This window comes from Puma concolor, chromosome C1 (genome assembly GCF_028749965.1).
Source record: "Puma concolor isolate L17-30 chromosome C1, mPumCon1.1.hap2, whole genome shotgun sequence".
Lineage (NCBI taxonomy): Eukaryota > Metazoa > Chordata > Mammalia > Carnivora > Felidae > Puma > Puma concolor.
The window spans coordinates 11198685-11216755 of record NC_141674.1 but is presented as its reverse complement, the minus strand read 5'-3'; the positions used below and the strand labels follow the sequence as shown (position 1 = coordinate 11216755).

Here is an 18071-nt window from a genome sequence, read left to right as displayed (position 1 = left end):
TTTTCATTCACTTATTTTTGAGGTTTGTTTGAGTCTCATGAAGATGCTCAGCGTAAATGACATTTTTATTGTTTTGAGCTCAGAATCAAGTTTCTGTTGGAGTTGGGCAGTTTACTTCAGCTACTTGGAAAAGGCAGGTTTCTATACCACCAGCATGGGGCCTTGAAGGACCCAAAAGAAGTAAAATAGTTAAAAAAAATTTTTTTTTAATGTTTATTTATTCGTGGGGGTGGGGCGGGCAGAGAGAGAGAATCTCAAGCAGGCTCTGTGCTGTCAGTGCAGAGCCTGATACTGGGTTCAAACCCACGAACCACAAGATCATGACCTGAGTCGAAGTTAAGAGTTGGACGCTTAACCGACTGAGCCACCCAGGCGCCCCTGGAGCCAACTTTTAATAGTGACGAGACTATGTGGGGGTTTGCCTTCTTGAAAAACAACTCACATATATGTGAAAGCCAGATATGGTTTTGGTTTGAATTATTTGGGTGGGGCTGTGGGTATTAAAGTCCCCGGTCACTTACCCTTTGGGTTTATGTGGACACAGCCCTCAGAAGGCTGGCCAATCTCCATGATGCCGTGGGGGAATTCTTGGTCATTACCTATTGTGTCCTGTTAAAGGAGAGAGAGGATCGCCCAGGCCTGCTGCTCTGGATCGCCCAGGCAGAGCTCAGGAAATGCTGCCCAGATGGGTGAGCCCTTTTCACACCTCTTGTGTTGATTTTCTGGAGGGTTCTCAGGGTTTTAGGCAGGATGAGAACTCAGTTCCCTGCCTCATTTCTGAGGCCCTGGGCCTGGGCCCTGCTGGTAGACACAACCATTGATCTGCCAACATCTGAGATGCATGCTGGGGGCTGCATTTTCCTTGAACTTTTTCCTTCTGAGTCCACTCATCTTGAGGAATGGCACCTTTTCAGAAATGAAGATAGTGGAGGAGGAGCGGCGGGGACTGCCCATGAGCAGTGACTGTGGAACTTCCAGCCTGTTCGTTAGGGGGAATCGTTTCTGAATGACCCTGAGGGCTGTGCCCCCAACCGTGGATCTGGGCAGAGAGAAACGATCTGGACTGGCTACACATTACAGCATTTGGTCATGTGGAAAGAATGAATCTTCAGGAAAAAAATCACACCCTCCGCAAAGGATTTTTACAGAGGCAGGGGTGAGCCAGAGCCAATTCTGACAATATTCCAGCGGCAAGGGAGCTCGGCGGACTTAGTCATCATTGACTTATGTTTCTCTTCTTCCTCCCACATCTACTTGTGTAACTGTCTTTCGGGGAGGGGCGAAGTAATATTAAGAAAAACAACAGCACTTCTGTGAAGAGGAGGGGGGAGGGATGGGGAGGGGTTGGGAGGAGCTCTTGCGATTTGGGGGCAGATGGAGTGGACAGTGAGGGGCATTCCAGAGCCTTACAGAACTGGGTGGTCCCCGCAGCCTGAGTTGCTAGAAAGGGATTAGAGAGGCCGACGGAGATATCGTTGGCTCATAAAGCACAGCACTCACTTAGCACTTTATAAATACCAGCTTACTGATTAATCATCACAAACGCTCTCCAAAAGCACCGGGAACCCCTTGACTGATTGAGAAAGATACACAGAGGTCAAGGTTCAGGGACAGCCCCGATAACTCTTTTGAGTGATTGGAGGAGTGAGAACAGGGTATGGGGTCACAGCCGGGTTGGTCTCAGGGGCTTTCTCGCCTCCTGCAAAGTCTGGAAGTTGTACACAGGGTGCACGGTGGGGGCGGGGGGACCCGCCTGAGGCAGGTGCTCGTGTGGCTGCTGAGCAGGACAGGGGCATCGGGCACCAGCTGCAGGTAGACCCATGTGTAGGTCATCAGGACCCCACCTATCCACCTGTAGAGCTCTCTTCTTGTGCTTTTCTTGGATGCGGTGAATCTCCTTGAGAACCAACATCATCTTTCCAATGAGTTGCATGTGCTCAACTGGGCAGCCTGGAAAAAAGGAAGCTGAGTGGGTTTTCTGCTCCTGTGAAATCCCAGGCAGTTCAATGTCCCAAGTTTACACCTGCCAGCCCTATTGTAAAGTCTCCAAGCGAGTGAGTGAGTGAGTGTGTGTGTGTGTGTGTGTGTGTGTGTGTGTGTGTCTTGTGGTTAAAACCCAGTAAGGCTGCACCTCTCATACCTTCCTGGACCCCTTCCAAATATGGCAATAATATGGGCAGCTGATTTCGACTTTCATACCACTCTGTGAAAGCAGTGTGAATCTCCATCCAGGCAATCAAGACCTATTAAGTGTATTGGGCACCAGGCTCTGGTCCTGGAATTCTTTTGGTCACTGGCAAAGGGTGGAGGGGTGGGAGGTGCCCAGCTGGAAGAGTGAGATTTGCTGGATACCACGCTGGGGGACAGAGAGGTGACGACGGTTTGAGCTGGACTGTAGCACTTGTTACAACCCACAACAAAGTTGTTCGTAAAGTGTCTGACACCCTTTACCCCCCTCCCCACCGCTGACACAACCTCCTGGGGCAAAGGACCTATCTGTCTGGGTCAACTTTGGCTCTTCAGTGCCCAGCGTGGTGCCTGGTCCAAGATACTGCTGGAGAAATCTTTTTCTTTTTTTTTAAGTTTACTTATTTATTATTTGGAGAGCGTGCGTGCACACACACATACACACACACACAAGAGGGGGAGGGGCAGAGAGAGGGGGAGAGAGAGAATCCTGAACAGACTCCATGCTGTCAGCTCAGAGCCAAAATACGGGGCTCCATCCCACAACCGTGAGATCATGACCTGAGTTGAAACTAAGACTCCGATGCTTAACCGACCAAGCCACCCAGGTGCTATGAGAACTCGTGGTCGGATGAATGCATGATGGCATGCTCTGCCTGCGGGCTTGGGGCAGACGAGGCATTTTCTCAGTGTCCCCTCCAGAGCATCCGGTGGCCCATTTTTAGGTCTCAAGGTCACTGCCAAGAAAGAGAAGCTGCTAAAATGACACTTCTCTGCATCCACATGACTCAACACAAAAGTTAGCAGGAGCTCTTGAAAAACAAGCCTCTCAAGTGTCTGTGCCCTAGCGTCAGCGGCATCAGAGAGGGATCGGGGCCCGGTGACCTGCTGGTCCTTGGTCATTTATCAGTTCTCTGCTTAGCAGATAAGGTGGAAGAAACAAATTGGAAGGAACAGATAAACACTGCATGTGACTGCTGCAGGGGCACCCGAGGATTTGGGAGACTTGCAAGGGAAATCGTAAAATTAGCAGTGTAGAGATAGGCAATGTCAACTGAAAGGGAGAGCATAGTGCGTGGGCCAGGGGCACCTGACCTAGGGTATTAACTGAGGAAAGCAGATGGCTCTTTCAGGAGGTGGCTGATAAACCCAGATGCCTGGAGGAAGGGGCATGTCCTGAAGACATCATTCTCTCAGGTCTGGTCCTGCAGAAGGCAGGTCTTACAGACTCACTGGAAAAACTCCTTTCTCTCCAGCTGCCGGGCTCCAACTGTGAAAGGTGGTGTGGTTTCGTGGCTAGGAACTGGGTTTGAACATCCCGGGGGGTGGCCTCGGGTAAGTTCCTCTGCCTTTCTGGCCTCAGTTGCACTGTCTATAAAATGGCAATAACTATCTCGTCCCAGAGCACTTGAGAGGATTAAATGAGAAAATGTGTCTGAAGTGTTTAGTGTGTGGTGCATGGTAAAACCTCAAAATGCTCTCAGTGACAGACATGATGATAGTCCGACTTCCTGGGAGTCAAGTGGCAGGGAAGAGCCACACCGATGTTAATAATCTAGTCTGGGGGAGAGTTTAACACAGAGATGGGCAAATCTGGCCCACTGACTACTTTTATAAACAAAGCTTTATTAGGACACAGCCACGCTCATTTGTTTAGAGATCATGCCGCGATGGCAGAGTTGAATAGTGGTGACAGAGACTCGGTGGTCCCTGAAGTGAATGGCCCTTTACAGGAAAAGGGTTTTTGCTGTCTGGCCCTTTACAGAAAAAGTTTGCCGACCCTATCGTCTCTGATAAAGAACCAGCTGGTTTCTGGACTTCCCTGAGGAAAGGGATATATTAGAGCAGTTAAGAGTAAGACGTCTGGGTTCTGAGGCTCTTGTTCTGGGGCGAGTTCCTTCCTTACTCATCGCTTTCACAGGTAAGACAGGAGTGATACACACAGCCAGCACTAAGTGGGATAATGTCTGGACTGTGCTTAGCACAGTGAGTGTTTGATGGTTGGCAAGGACAGTATAAAAAAGTTTGCTATTATTAGCTATTGAACTTCAACTGTTGAAAGGGACAAAGAAACTCCCGGGAGAGGGTCATCACTGCAGGCAGCTCTCTGTACAGAATGCCCAGCGGTAATCCCATAGGAAGCCCCAAAAGAGGGTGTGGACATCAAAGGTGAACTCTCCCATGAAACATACCCAGTAAGTTAATGATTCTAGCTCCTCTCCAGGAGAGCAGCAGATCAGAATATGAAGGGGCAGCCAAGGTCAAGGCCACGAGGTCTAGCCACTATGTGGTTCCACATAGTAGGTACCCAGTATGTGCTGCCTGAAGGAATGGAGGCTGGTTGTTTAACCACAAAAGGGATTCATCAGTCACAAAGAGAGATGAAGAAAACAACACCATTTACAATTGCACCAAAAAATAATAAAATACCTAACCAAAGAAGTGAAAGACCTCTGCTCTGAAAACTATAAAACGCTGATGAAAGGGATTGAGGATGATACAAATGGAAAAATATTCCACGCTCAGGGATTGGAAGAATATTGTTAAAATCTCCACGTTACCCCAAATAATCTTTTTTAAAAATGTTTATTTATTTTTGAGGGGGGGGAGGGGCAAAGAGAGAAGGAGACACAGAATCCGAAGCAGGTTCCAGGCTCTGAGCTGTCAGCACAGAGCCCGATGTGGAGTTTGAACTAAAAAATCGTTGGGGCGCCTGGGTGGCTCAGTCGGTTGAGCTTCTGACTTTGGTTCAGGTCATGATCTCATGGTCTGAATGACCCCCCCCCCCCCCATTCACGCTCTGTCTCTCTCTGTCTCAAAAATAAGTAAACATTAAAAAAAATTAAAAAAAAAATCATGAGATCATGACCTGAGCCGAAGTTGGTCGCTTAACTGACTGAGCCACCCAGGTGCCCCTACCCAAAACAGTCTAAGGGATTCAGTGCAATCCTTATCAAAATACCAACAGCATTTTTCATAAAACTAGAACAAATAATACTAAAATTTGTATGGGACCACAAAAGCCAAAGCAATCTTGAGAAAGAAAATCCAAGCTAAAGGTATCCCGATCCCAGATTTCATACTACATTACAAAGCTGTGGTAATCAAAACAGTGTGGTACTGGCACAAAAACAGACACACAGGTCAAAAGAACAGAATTGAGAGCCCAGAAATAAACCCATGAGCATACGGCCAATTAATCTATGACAAAGGAGGCAAGAATGTACGATGGGAAAAAGACAGGCTCTTCAACAATGGTGTTGGGAAAACCAGACAGCTACACGCAACAGAATGGAACTGCACCACGTTTTAAAATTTATTTTATTTTATTTATTTTTGAGAGGGAGAGGGAGAGAGAGAGGGTCCCAAGCGGGCTTTGCAGTGTCAGCACAGAGTCTGACGTGGGGCTTGATCCCATGAACCATGAGATCATGACCTGTGCTGAAACCAAGAGTTGGATGCTTAACTGGCTGAGCCATCCAAGTGCCCCAGAAATTGGGCCACCTTTTAGCACCCTACACAAAAATAAACTCAAAGTGGATTAAAGTCTTAAACGTGGAACCTGAAACCATAAAAATCCTAGGAGACAGCACAAGCAGTAATTTCTTTGACGTCAGCTGTAGCAACATCTTTCTAGACACAACTTCTGAGGCAAGGGAAACAAAAGCAAAAATAAACAATTGGGACAACACCAAAATAAAAAGCTTTGGCACAGCAAAGGAATCAACAAAACAAAAAGGCAATCTACTAAATAAGATATTTGCAAATGACATATCCTTTAAAGGGTTAATACCCAAAATATATAAAGAACCCTACACAACATAACACCAAACAGAACAAAACAAAACAACTCCCTAGGGGCGCCTGGGTGGCTCAGGTCATGATCTCATGGTCTGTGAGTTTCAGCCCCGCATCGGGCTCTCTGCCCCTCAGCACAGAGCCCACTTTGGATCCTCTGTCCCCTTCTCTCTCTGCCCCTTCCCCTCTGGTTCTATCTCAAAATAAACAAATAAACTTAAAAAATAAACTATGTAGGGGGCTCCTGGATGGCTCAGTCGGTTGAGCGTCCGACCTCAGCTCAGGTCACGATTCCATAGCTCGTGAGTTCAAGCTCCACGTCGGGCTCTGTGCCGACAGCTCGGAGCCTGGAGCCTGCTTCGGATTCTGTGCCTCCTTCTCTCTGCCCCAACCCATTCACATTCTGTCTCTGTCTCTCTCAAAAATAAACATTAAAAAAATAAACTATGTAATTAAAAAATGCAGAAGACCTGCATAGACATTTTTCCAAAGGAGGCGTTCAGATGGCCAACAGACACATGAAAAGATGCTTAACATCACTCATCATCAGGGAAACGCAAATCAAAACAAAAATGAGATATCACTTGCCACCTGCTAGAATGGCTGATAAGAAATAACAAAGTATTGGTGAGGAGGAAAAGGTACCCTGGTACACGGTTGGTGGGAACGTGAATTGGTGCAGCCACTGTGGAAACGGTATGGAGGTTCCTCAATTAAAAGCAGAAATACCACATTATTCAAAAATTCCACTATTGAGTATTTACCCAGAGAAAATGAAAACACTAAATCAAAAAGATATTTGTATCCCTATGTTTACTGCAGTATTATTTCCCATAGCCAAGACAAGCAACCTAAGTGTCCATCAGTAGATGATATGTATATATATATAACAAAATATTACGCAGTCGCGAAAAGGGTGGGATCACCACTTTTGAGACGATGCGGATGGACCTAGAGGTATTATGCTGAGTGAAATATGTCAGACTAAGACAGAAAAAAACCCATAAGCTTTCACACAGAAGTGGAATCTAAAGACAAACAAACAGGGGCGCCTGGGTGGCTCAGTCGGTTAAGCATCCCACTTTGGCTCAGGTCATGATCTTGCTGTTGGTGAGTTCGAGCCCAGCGTCGGGCTCTCTGCTCTCAGCACGGAGCCCTCTTTGGACCTTCTGTCCCCCTCTCTCTCTGCCCCTCTTCTGCTCGTTCTCTCTTCTCTCTCCGAAGTAAAAAAACAAATGAACAAACAAACAAAAAGCAGAAGCAGACCCTATAAATAGAGAAGAAATGGATGGCTGCCAGAGGGTGGGGGATGGGCAAAATGGGCGAAGGGGAGTGGGAGATCCAGACTTCCAGTTATGGAATGAACAGGTCACGGGGACATAAGGAATACAGTCCATGATATTGTAATAGTGATGTATGGTGACAGGTGGTGGCTGGTGAACATTGGGTGCCAACTGTACTTAAAAAAGTGATTTATCGGGACGCCTGGGTGGCTCAGTTGGTTAGGCCTCCCACTTCGGCTCAGGTCATGATCTCACGGTTCGTGGGTTTGAGCCCCGCGTCGGATTCCGGGTCTCCCTCTCTCTCTGCCCCTCCCCCGCTCGCACTCCGACTCTGCCTGTCTCTCAAAAGTGAATAAACGTTAAAAAAATTTTTTTTAATTAAATAAAAAATTAAAAAGTGATTTATCAAACAGCCCTTCTGATTTCTATGACGGTAACGCCGCGGTCATCCGGAAGATAAAATTTCTGCCTCCAATAGCGTAGGGTCTTAGGAACGAAAGCAACAGGCTCAAGAGGAGAGGAAACTCAAAATGGGGGGCCTTCTACTGCTTCCTGCCATGGGATACAGGCAGAGGCGTCGTGGTGGGTTCCTGGGGGAACAACATGTTGAAAAACCAAAGCAGGCGCGTGGGGTCATGAATTGGCCCCAAATAGCTTGGGACACCGAGCACACGGGCGCAAATGGCGCATCTTGATGGAAGCGAGCGCAGGTTTGATGCGCCGAAACGGCCTGCCCTCCCTGGGCGCCCCACCTCCTGTGTCAGGAGGCCTCAGCACGAAACAGGGGGACACGTACGTTAGCATTAGCGGGTTTGGGGTTTCCTCTCCTCGTTAGTTTCATTCCTAAGACCCAGAAAAACTGGAAACCATTCCAACTTACCAGGAGCACGCTTTGGAATGCAGATCTGGAAGCTATTTTTTTCTGCAGACACTCATGACTCTGGTTTTCACAGCAGCAGGCATGGGTGGCTTTGCCAAAAGCTGCTAGAGAAGGGCATCTTATCTGTGAAGTCACGAATCCAAGAATCCAAACAGGCCACCATCGGCGAGGGTGGAAGGAAGTTGTTTGCCTTAGCTTCTTGGGGGACCAGAAGATTGGGAGGCTTTGGGGACCGCAGGTACCCTCTACCCCGGGGGAGAGGCTGCAGGCAGCTTCTCCCAGCCACCAGTGGAGGCAGTGTCTCGGTAAAGGAGATGTTGGTTGCAAACAACAGAAAGTCAAACCAGCGGAAGGGAAAGGCGGGCATCCATGGGGGAAGAAAAGCCGGCTCCTGACCGCCCTGCCTCTTCTGCTTTGTTTGTCCTTTGATTCTTAAGCTTCCTCATTTTCTGTGAGTAAACTCCCTTTCCGCGGGAGTGAGCTACAGGAGGTTTCTGTTGTTGGCACCCAAAGAATCTTAAGTGATACAAAGGGTCCTAGTGGAACCCAAGGGCAGGCATTGAAATTGGCCTTCCCCAAGAAAAAAACTGGGAACCAGACAGCCGTCAGCAATCAAGGTAATCGATCTGTGTCCTTGGAATGCCTTCAGCTTCAAATAACAGAAAACCGAATGTGGGCAGACTGTAAAAATTTGGAGTCCCTCCCAAAATGACTCTGGCCGTGTGATTTGCTTTTGTTTGATGGGATGCTAACCAACACCAGGCACAGACACTTGATAAGTATTTGTGCTTTGGGGCTTGCTCTCTCCTGCTGCTCTGGGAACGCGTGCCCACCGCCCTGTGAAAAGGCCTGGTCTAGCCTGCTCAGTGATGAGAGGCCATGACAAACAGAACCAAAAGGTCCCGGCTGAGGCCTCTCTAGGCCAGAATTTCTCATTCTTGGTACACTTTGGATCAAGTGAGTTTTTGCCGTGGGGAGGCCGTTCTGTGCACTCTGGGACGTTCAGCAGCATCCTTGGACCCCTCCAGTCGTGACAACCCAAACTGTGTCCAGATGTTGCCCTAGTGTTCCCTGGGGGGAGGGGTGCAAAACTGCCCCTGGATGGGAGCCACCCCCTTAACCCAACTTGCCTACCAGCGACCAGGCATGTAAGTGGGGTCACCCTAAACCATCCAACTGCAGCCAAGCCAGCCCAGATCAGTACAAGTGCCGTGGAATCATGGCTCGACACACGGACCCACGAGAAATAATAAATCTTTGTCATTTTCCATCACTAAGTTTTGAGCGGTTTGTTCCATGCCACAAACGGGTGCGCCCGCCTGCGGTGGCTCAAACAGGGGTTTGTGTGACACGGCAACAGGTACAGAGGGAGGCAATGCAGGCACGGCGTGGAGTTCAGGGCGGCCGCCAGGCACTTGCCAGGCCTTCCTTGTCCTTCACTCCTCTGTCCTTGGAGGTGAGCGCCGGCCTCTTGCCTGTTGCCTGACGTTGTCCACGATGGCCGCTCCAGCTCCAAGCCTGAGCTCCAGGGATGAAAAAGGAGACAAGGCAAAGGGACAAAGGGCAAAATACTCTTTCCTAGTGGAGACTTGCCTTTTATTACAGAAGGTAAGTCCTCCCCACGGGCCTTGGCTCACAGGTCATTGGCCAGAACTGAACAACATGGCCAGCTCTAGTTGCAAGGGAGGCTGTGCAATCAAGGCGTTCAGGCTTCAGCCCATACGGTAGAGGAAGGCGATGACTAGGGGGCTTGTGGTGTCCGTGTCACTGTCTCTCTGGGAGTCCTGGTTTCTTGTCTTTCTTATTGTGTATCTACCCCACCCTTCTCCTTCTGAAGGCTGGTTTTTGTTTCTCCGAGCACGAATGGGGAAATGGCCACTCCAGCCCTGGAACTGCATCGACTTTCAGCTCCAGTGCCGTTAAGGAACGATCTGCGTGGCATCCCAGTGGCCATCTTTCAAGCACCAATGGCAAAGATAGCATTAGCCCAGCTTGAGTTAGAAGAGAAAGCTGATTGGTCTGGCCTGGCTGGGGATGTACTGCTTAGCCAATAGGGTGTGGCCAAAAGAACCGCATTAGGTAGGGCAAATCTGATTGGTGGAGGGGGTGGGGGTGCGTTTTCAGGGAGACACCCTCAAAATGGTGTATCTAGTTCGAGGAGTGGAGAGAAGAGATTGCCATCGTGGGCTGTAATGTGATAGGGTAAAAATTAACGTGTCCTCAGACGGCGTAAAATACAGTGAAGTCATACATTGCGTTTACCTTACGCAAATTCAAATACACATGTGCAACCAACAAAAACATCTTTTCCCACACGATTTGGCTTCCAGACATGAGCCAGCTACTTGAACGGCTGCCTAAGTGATCTTTTCTGGTGCTAGAGAAAAACGTGTTTTGGACTTTGGGGATGTGGTACAGTGTAAGTCATACCATGTTCTTTATGGAAAATTTCCAGGATCTTCGGGAGTATTTTTAAGGTCAGGTATACCTTTCTCACTGTCTTTAGCTCCTAGCCCTGCATAAGATGTGCTTTCAGTGGAATATCACACAAAGAACATACCCTATCTCCTTCCGGTTTTAATAGGTATAAAGAATCCGTTTGGCTTTTTTTTTTTAATTTTTTTTTTTTTTAACGTTTATTTTATTTTTGGGACAGAGAGAGACAGAGCATGAACGGGGGAGGGGCAGAGAGAGAGGGAGACACAGAATCGGAAACAGGCTCCAGGCTCTGAGCCATCAGCCCAGAGCCTGACGCGGGGCTCGAACTCACGGACCGCGAGATCGTGACCTGGCTGAAGTCAGATGCTTAACCGACTGTGCCACCCAGGCGCCCCCCGTTTGGCTTTAAAATATCAAAATATTTTTATTGTGGCTTCTTAAAAATAATAATAATAAAAAAAAGAAATGGCATTCGTGACTTCTGGCTCTTCCTCCCATTTTGTTTGGCTGTCCCGGCCACACCAGAAAGGCAGCAAGCGGACAGATGGACGGAGAGAGGGCAGAACACGGGAGCAAGAAAAATGAGGGTTTCTCCAAACCCTGCGAAAAAGGGGTGTGTCCCCCTGGGCAGTGTGTGCCCTGGGGCGCCTGGGTGCTTGGTCTGTCCTGGGTGACTGGCTCCTGAAAAACTGGGATAGCAGAACGGGCAGTATGGGAGGGGAATCAGAAACCGGGGTCCAGTGAATCTAGACAGGCACTTTAACCTCTCTGGGCCTTCTGCATCTATAAAATGGGGATCATGATACAATTTACCTCCCAGAGTTTGGGGGGGGGGGATTAGGTGAGAAGAGTGCCACATTATTACAGGCGCGGTAAGACAACTGGGCACGCTCATTTTATTATAATAAACTCAATATGAATGTGCTGTACCACAGACAGCCTCAGACCTGAGGCTGCCATTCTGTCCTGTGGCCCCAGTACCGGTCTTGCGTTTTGCCAGCTGTGGGTTTCTTGGAGCTCTGCGGAGGTGGATGTGTGGGTACCTCACGACTCAAAGGTGGAACCCCAGAACTGTGTCCGCCGGGCCTAGGAGTCTGCTTCAAACTTACATTTTTCATACGCCTGAGGGTGTATACCCGTGTAAGTAATTTCAAAAAGAACCCCTCTCCCTGCACCTTCCAAAATACAGCATCGCGCAAATATCAGTCTAGGAAGCAACATACTGGGGTAACAACCTTTAAAGTCCTATAAAAGCATCTTACTATTTTGACACAGAAGGGTCACATACGGGACTCACGGAGCATCACGCAAGGCCCGACGGGATGGCATTTCTAGTTCCTGCTCCCGGGCTTGGAAAACAGAAGGCTCTGGCTGGATTTGCTGGATGTTTCTCCCTTCGGTGTCTCCCTTTCTTGGTCCATCTTTTGGGTGGCTTTTCTGGCTCCAACCTTCAATGACAAGAGAAACACATGCACAGATTCTGTAATTGGGGCAAGGTGTCAAAATGTTCCACTCAAATGATTTTTTTTTTTTTTTTACTGAAAGAAAAATGTTTGCTGTAAAAATACATGATATATATTAATCATATTTATATATATTATATTTATTAATATTACATATTATATATACTATATATATACTATATATACTATTACTATATATAATATATATATTATATACTATACTATATACTATACTAATATACTATTATATATATACTATTATATATGTATATATATATATATATATATATATATACTAATAATTATAGAGAGAGAGGGAGAGAGGGAGGGAGAGAAAGAGATACATAAAAAGAAACTAAAGTGAGGGGCACCTGGGTGGCTCAGTCGGTTATGCATCCGACTTTGGCTCAGGTCATGATCTCATAGTTTGTGAGTTCGAGCCCCGCGTCTGGCTCTCTGCTGTCAGTGCAGAGCCCGCTTGAAATTATCTGTCCCCCTATCTCTCTGCCCCTCCTCTGCCCTCTCTCATTCAAAAACAAATAAACTTGAAAGAAAAAAGAAGCTAAAACGATTCACCATGATCACACTACCCGAAGGTAAGCATCACAATGTTTTGTTGTGCACGCTTCCAGATATACAACTAACATTTCCCCCTTTTCTACAGTTTTGTGGTTTTGAAAACTACGAGCTTCTTATGATGGGCACATTCATTGTGATGGAATCTCTGTCTCCTGGAAAGCTGTCACCTAAGTGCCTGTGTCTTACGTCTCTGATGTTGGAGGGGTCTGTCTAGGTCTTTTCTGAGCGCTGCCCCTCCTCCCCGACACCTCGTGTGACGCTGTCCCTGGTCACAGTTGATTGGATGCTTGGCACGGGCTGTGCTTTTCAGATGATCACGCCCAGGATTTGGGGGTATCGGCTCTGAGATGCTACTTGCTTCCTGAGTCGGTCCTTTAAGCTGGGGCCAGGGAGGGGGGAATGGTGAGGTCATCTCTTCCCATCACATATGACTGGAGAAAGTAGAGATGAGCAGGTACAGGAAGACGCAGAGAAGGGGTGCGCTAGGGAGATGATGCCTGGGACCTGAGGCTTACCAGTTCCCTTTTGAGGCCAGACCTCCTCTCAGCCCTTGGTTTTTCTGACGCACGCACTCCTGTATCCCTGTAAAAGCCCCCCTCCCCATTTCTGAGCAGGTTCCCACTAGCTGCCCCCCAAGAATCTCCCTCTGGCACATTTCTGCGTACTGTACATGGGATCGTAGCTTGAAGGTTTCTTTCCAACAGGCTTCAAATTCCAGCCCTATTTCCTGCAAGTTTTGGACTCCAACCATGAGGACACATGCCCTTGGGTAGGAGGGGGGGTTGGGAAGGGGGCTGGTGGGTGGTCAGGTTTCAGCTCGGCCACTTACTCTATGACCCTCGGTTTCCCCATCTGTCAAATAGGGGCCAGAATAGCCATCCTGTCTTCCTCAGGGACTGAGAGAAGATTCCGGGTGGATTTTAAAGGAAGGGGCTGCTAGGCCCATCTGTGGAGCTCTCTTCACTCGGGAGGTATAAAAACCACCTCCTGAGGCCTGTGCCAGTGGCTGACAGGGGCCTTAAATGTGCTCTGAGACCGCATCCAAAATCATTTCAGGGTGAGAAGAGCTAGCTTCCCTACAAGAACCTACATAGGAAATCTTGGTCGGAATGCCCAGCGACAATGAAAACAGACAGCGAATGTCAAAACCCTCCCCCAAGCCACCTTTCCTTTACATCCCTTTTTATTGGATTTTCAGTAAGATTGCCGGCCCTGGATGGTTCCCGAGCACCCGTGCCCTGGCCTGACGAGGTTGGCGGGGAGCAGAGGGCAGAGGGCCGACCTGGGAAAAGGAGGACGCTGAGGCACGTGGGAGGAAGGGCTGGGAAATCACGCAGTGCCCTCCCTGAACAGGGACCACTGGCGAGCGCCATGCATTAGGGCTTAGACGTCCGGGAACCACATGCATCACCTTTGGAACGAACGGGCAGGGATAGAAGCTGGGCATTTAGATAGTGACACCCAGCTGGAAATGAACTCGGGACACACCGGGTGGCCGCCTCAGGCCACTGGAAGCCGTGGGCTCTAGAAAGGCCCCTTCTGTTTGTTGCCACCCGGCCTCAGGGCTCTGCTTAAGCAGCTCCTCTTTGGGGAGGCCCTGCCTGGCCCTTGCACTGGGTGAGTCCTTGTGAAATATGCTCATGAACTCAGGCAGCCGACCTTTGTTCCCAAAACATCACGTGCAAAGTAATTATTGCATCGTTATTGTATTTACTGAAAAAAAAAAATGCCGGAGAGTGTAAGCTAGAAAGGAGGCGGGGGGGGGGGGGATTTTTGTGTGTTTCTCCTTTGATCTAACCCCACAGTGCTCACCCTTGTTTCCATTATTGTCCCCCACTAAGGAGTCTTCTTAGACAACAGTTTCTAATTGCTCCAGTCCCATGAAATTTTAATAGGACAGATAGCACTCTATATGTGTGTGTGTGCGCTTTATATATTAAAAAAATAAATTTCGCCCCCTCAAGGGGTGACCTTACCCCGACTGGGAATTCCTGATTGAACCCCAACACCTGCACAGTACCTGCCACGCTGTAGGCTCTCAGTAAATATTCCTCGAGTAAACGAGGGCTGGGACAGTACCTTTTTGTCCACTCTCCCATCGCTCCGTGTGGAGGCTGGCATGTGTTAACTAGGTTTTCCATTTTAGCATCCAACTCCCCCCAAACTATAAATGACTTTTAGCTGCAGTGGGAGACAGTACAGAATCACTGAATGGCATTACAAAGGAGGGAAAACCAAAACCCGCGGGGGCTCGGAAGGGAAGGGGGTGCCATTTCTGAGGCTTGCTAGAAATGGAGACTCTTTTACCAGTGAGCAGGACTGAAAAGCAGATTTTACACGTCCTGTCTTTTTCAGGATGGTCGCGGTGATTCCCTCCCTCTAAAGACACAAGGCACACAGTGGAGAAAGGGGATGGCCGAGCTACACTTTGTAAAGAATGTGGAGAGAACCTTTCTGCACCAAGGAGATCCTAGACACCCAACCTCTAAGCTTGGGCTGGAGGGTTGGGAGCAGGCTCAGGCTTTGCTCTTAGCTGGGGTACCATCTGCCACATTCTGTTATGCCCAGACACGGCCTGAAGTTCCGGGGAGCTTCACATCTCAGAGGAGCACAATGTTCCTACAACATCTAGGGACCATCCTGGTATCTCCTCTGTCACCTTACATCCCAAGGTGGTCCTCGGACAAAAATCGCGCTACATATATATATATATATGGATGAATAAATGACCAGTCTCCCACTCGTGCCCACTTGGCAGGCTGGCAAAGCTGGGGGAGCCCTCAGGACACTATCCCGGTAACGTCCTGCTCTGGGTAGTAACCACCTTCCAGCCTTAGAATAAGGGTGTTGGTTGAGAAGAGGGTTCCATCTTCCAAAAATGTCCCTTACCTAGGATAGCTTTGGTTTTTCTAATGCTAATTTTGTTGTCTTGGAATTATTGTGACCTTGTCTCAAAAGCGAATATGGTTCCTGTTTCTTATTCAACCACAGTGTGGTTAGCTTTCAAGCTTCCTGAGAGCTCACCTCTATTTTCTGCAGAGTGGGAATGTGGTTGGGTCAGCTCCAGTTCCAGGGCTGAATTGTGAATGGCAGCGTTTCAACATGTTTAAGATTTCATAGTCTCGATTCTCAACTCTTAAAAAAAAAAAAAAAAGAGTATTCTAGAGGTGTTTCCTCGAAATTCAAGAGAAAAGTCACCCGAAGTGTATCTGGTTTCTTATCGGGAGGTTTATTACCTAAAGCAGGGGAAGCAGTGCTCGTCTGGGTGTCAGATCCGCAATGAGCCGCGCCTCTTATCTAGCTGCGTGGCTCCGGACAAATAGCTTAACGTCTCTGACTTTCAGACACCTCGTCTGATGACGGAGGACAGAAACGAGAGCTGCCCCGTGGGTTTGTTGTAAAGATTAAATGGGATGGTGCACACTGAGCGCTTAGCTCTGTGCCTGGCACATACTAAATGCTCGATACACAACACATGTGCTGGTATTTTTGTCAACTGGCTTTTCCGCTGACGTCCTATTGTTCTCCTTTTCCTTCTGGCTCACCTGGAAACCTGAGTTTTGCATCTGGTTCTTCACTGTCTCTACAAACAGTCGTCTCTTTAATACAGAAAGAATATTGACACAATTTAGCTCATGCGCTTCTCTCCCTTTTGCGCCAAAGAAAAATGGTTTTTCTCAACTTTCAGAGGCCACCCGTTTGGATGAAATGTCGGGCTTTCCTAGGGATGGGGGTGGGGTGGGGACGTGCACGTGCAGAAGGGGGCATGGCCTCCGGGCCATGCTACCCTGTCCTGCCGAGCTCCGTAGGGATGGCTCTCTGTTCCGGATTCCAGAGGAATCTGAGAGGTGGAGGCTTGTCCAGCAAGGGGCCTTTGGGGGGAACCCTGCGGTTCTCTTGGAGGATAAATCTGCTTTGGGTGGAAGCGGAGCCCCCCTGATCGACGGAAGAGGCTCAACGGACGTGGGCTTCTACCTTGGCATCCCAACAGCCCGGGCATGACAAAAGCCACAGCGGCGAACTAACCTCCCCGGCAGGGACTGCGAGCTCCTTGGGAGCCAGCATCACTGCTGCAGCTTGCCCTTCCCCTGGGATTGGCTAACTGTTGCTGACCCTGGTGTCCTCGAGACCTCAGGGACAGTTCGCTGAAGGAAGAGCATCTCCCAGGCGCTGGGGACGCAATGGTGAGAGAGAGCGGGGGGCCTCCCTCGCCGACTGACACTCCAGCGGAGGGGGGGACCGTGCAGGGATATCGGGAAGGCGGTGTTTCTCAGAGAGCCCCGAGCATCTCCTGGGGAGGTGCCAGCCAGAAGCCTCCAGGGGGCCGGGGAGGTAAAAAAAAGTGGGTGAAGTGAGCCGGGTGAGGGGTGGCGACAAACCCACGAGCCCGGCGCCTTTCTATGGGGCCTGCAAAACGCAGGCTCGTGGGCCTGGTATCACCAGATCTTTCTTCCCAGTTGCCCAGAGAAGCTGGACATCCAGAGTGTTTCATGAGAGTGACCTATTTGGAAAGGCTACTTAAAAAAAGGAAACCCTTGAGCCGAATGGAACGCCTCTGTGGGCTGCCATTTTGCGACATCCGCTTCAGAGCCTGCCCCCTCGGCTTCCAGTTGGTTCTAGTAAATATTTGCTGGCAGGGTTGCCAGATGAAATACAGAACGCCCAGTTAAATTTGAATATCCGCGTGAAAAGATAGATATATATAGGTATAAGTATGCCTCATGCAATATTTGGGACATACTTCTACTAAGTGACTCTTTGTTGTTTTTCTGCAGTTGAAGTTTAACTGGGCATCCTGTTGGGTTTTGCTTTGCCTGAGATCTGGCAACTCTGTTGGGTGTTCACAAAACTCGCGGAGGAAGGGAGTGGGGCCATCTTTGGGATGGGGCATGGGTACGTGCAAGTCTCTCTCGTATCCGCAGAAGGGTGCTAACTCCATCCTTACGGCAACTGTCTAAGGAGGCTTAGGGGCCCGCATTTAACTGAGTTGCTCTCTGGACATTTTTCATGGAGGAGGCCTTGAGCCTGGAGCCCCTCAACATTCATCACAGATTCAGCAGAGAGGCGCTAAGCTTAGCAGATAGTCACCAACCAAATTCCCAGAAAACTGTAAAGCAGTAGTTTTAAGCCAGCAACCTCCTGGGTTTTTTGTTGTTGTTTTGTTTTTTGGGTTTTTTTTACCCAGCGGAGTGCTTCAAGCAAAATCCCATGAGGAGCTTGGCATATAAAACAAATAAGGGAGAACTTTTCTGGGGGAAACCAGGCGTATGTATGTGTGTGCCTGTGCGTGTGTGGGCTGGGGATGTTGACGGTCACACTTTTCCATGGCACCCAAGGGCTCCAGGGGACCCCAGTCTGAGCATTGCTCCAAAATATCTTCCTCGGATTAAATGCAATCGGTGGACAGCTGAGCGCTGAAGGGCAGATCTTGGGCCCTCCTGC

At 48.9% G+C, this 18071-nt stretch overlaps 1 protein-coding gene across 3 annotated transcripts in view; it reads right to left on the bottom strand.

Annotated features, from left to right (window-relative positions):
- Nucleotides 1–11807: 11807 nt before the first annotated feature.
- The window catches only part of FHAD1 (forkhead associated phosphopeptide binding domain 1), a 119232-nt gene continuing 112968 nt past the window's right edge, over nucleotides 11808–18071 (bottom strand). For all 3 annotated transcript variants that reach the window (XM_086715749.1, XM_086715750.1, XM_086715752.1), the window contains one exon: nucleotides 11808–12035. In XM_086715749.1, the coding sequence (XP_086571875.1) occupies nucleotides 11919–12035 (117 nt within the window). In that variant the 3' untranslated portion in view covers nucleotides 11808–11918. The remainder of the gene's footprint in view (nucleotides 12036–18071) is intronic.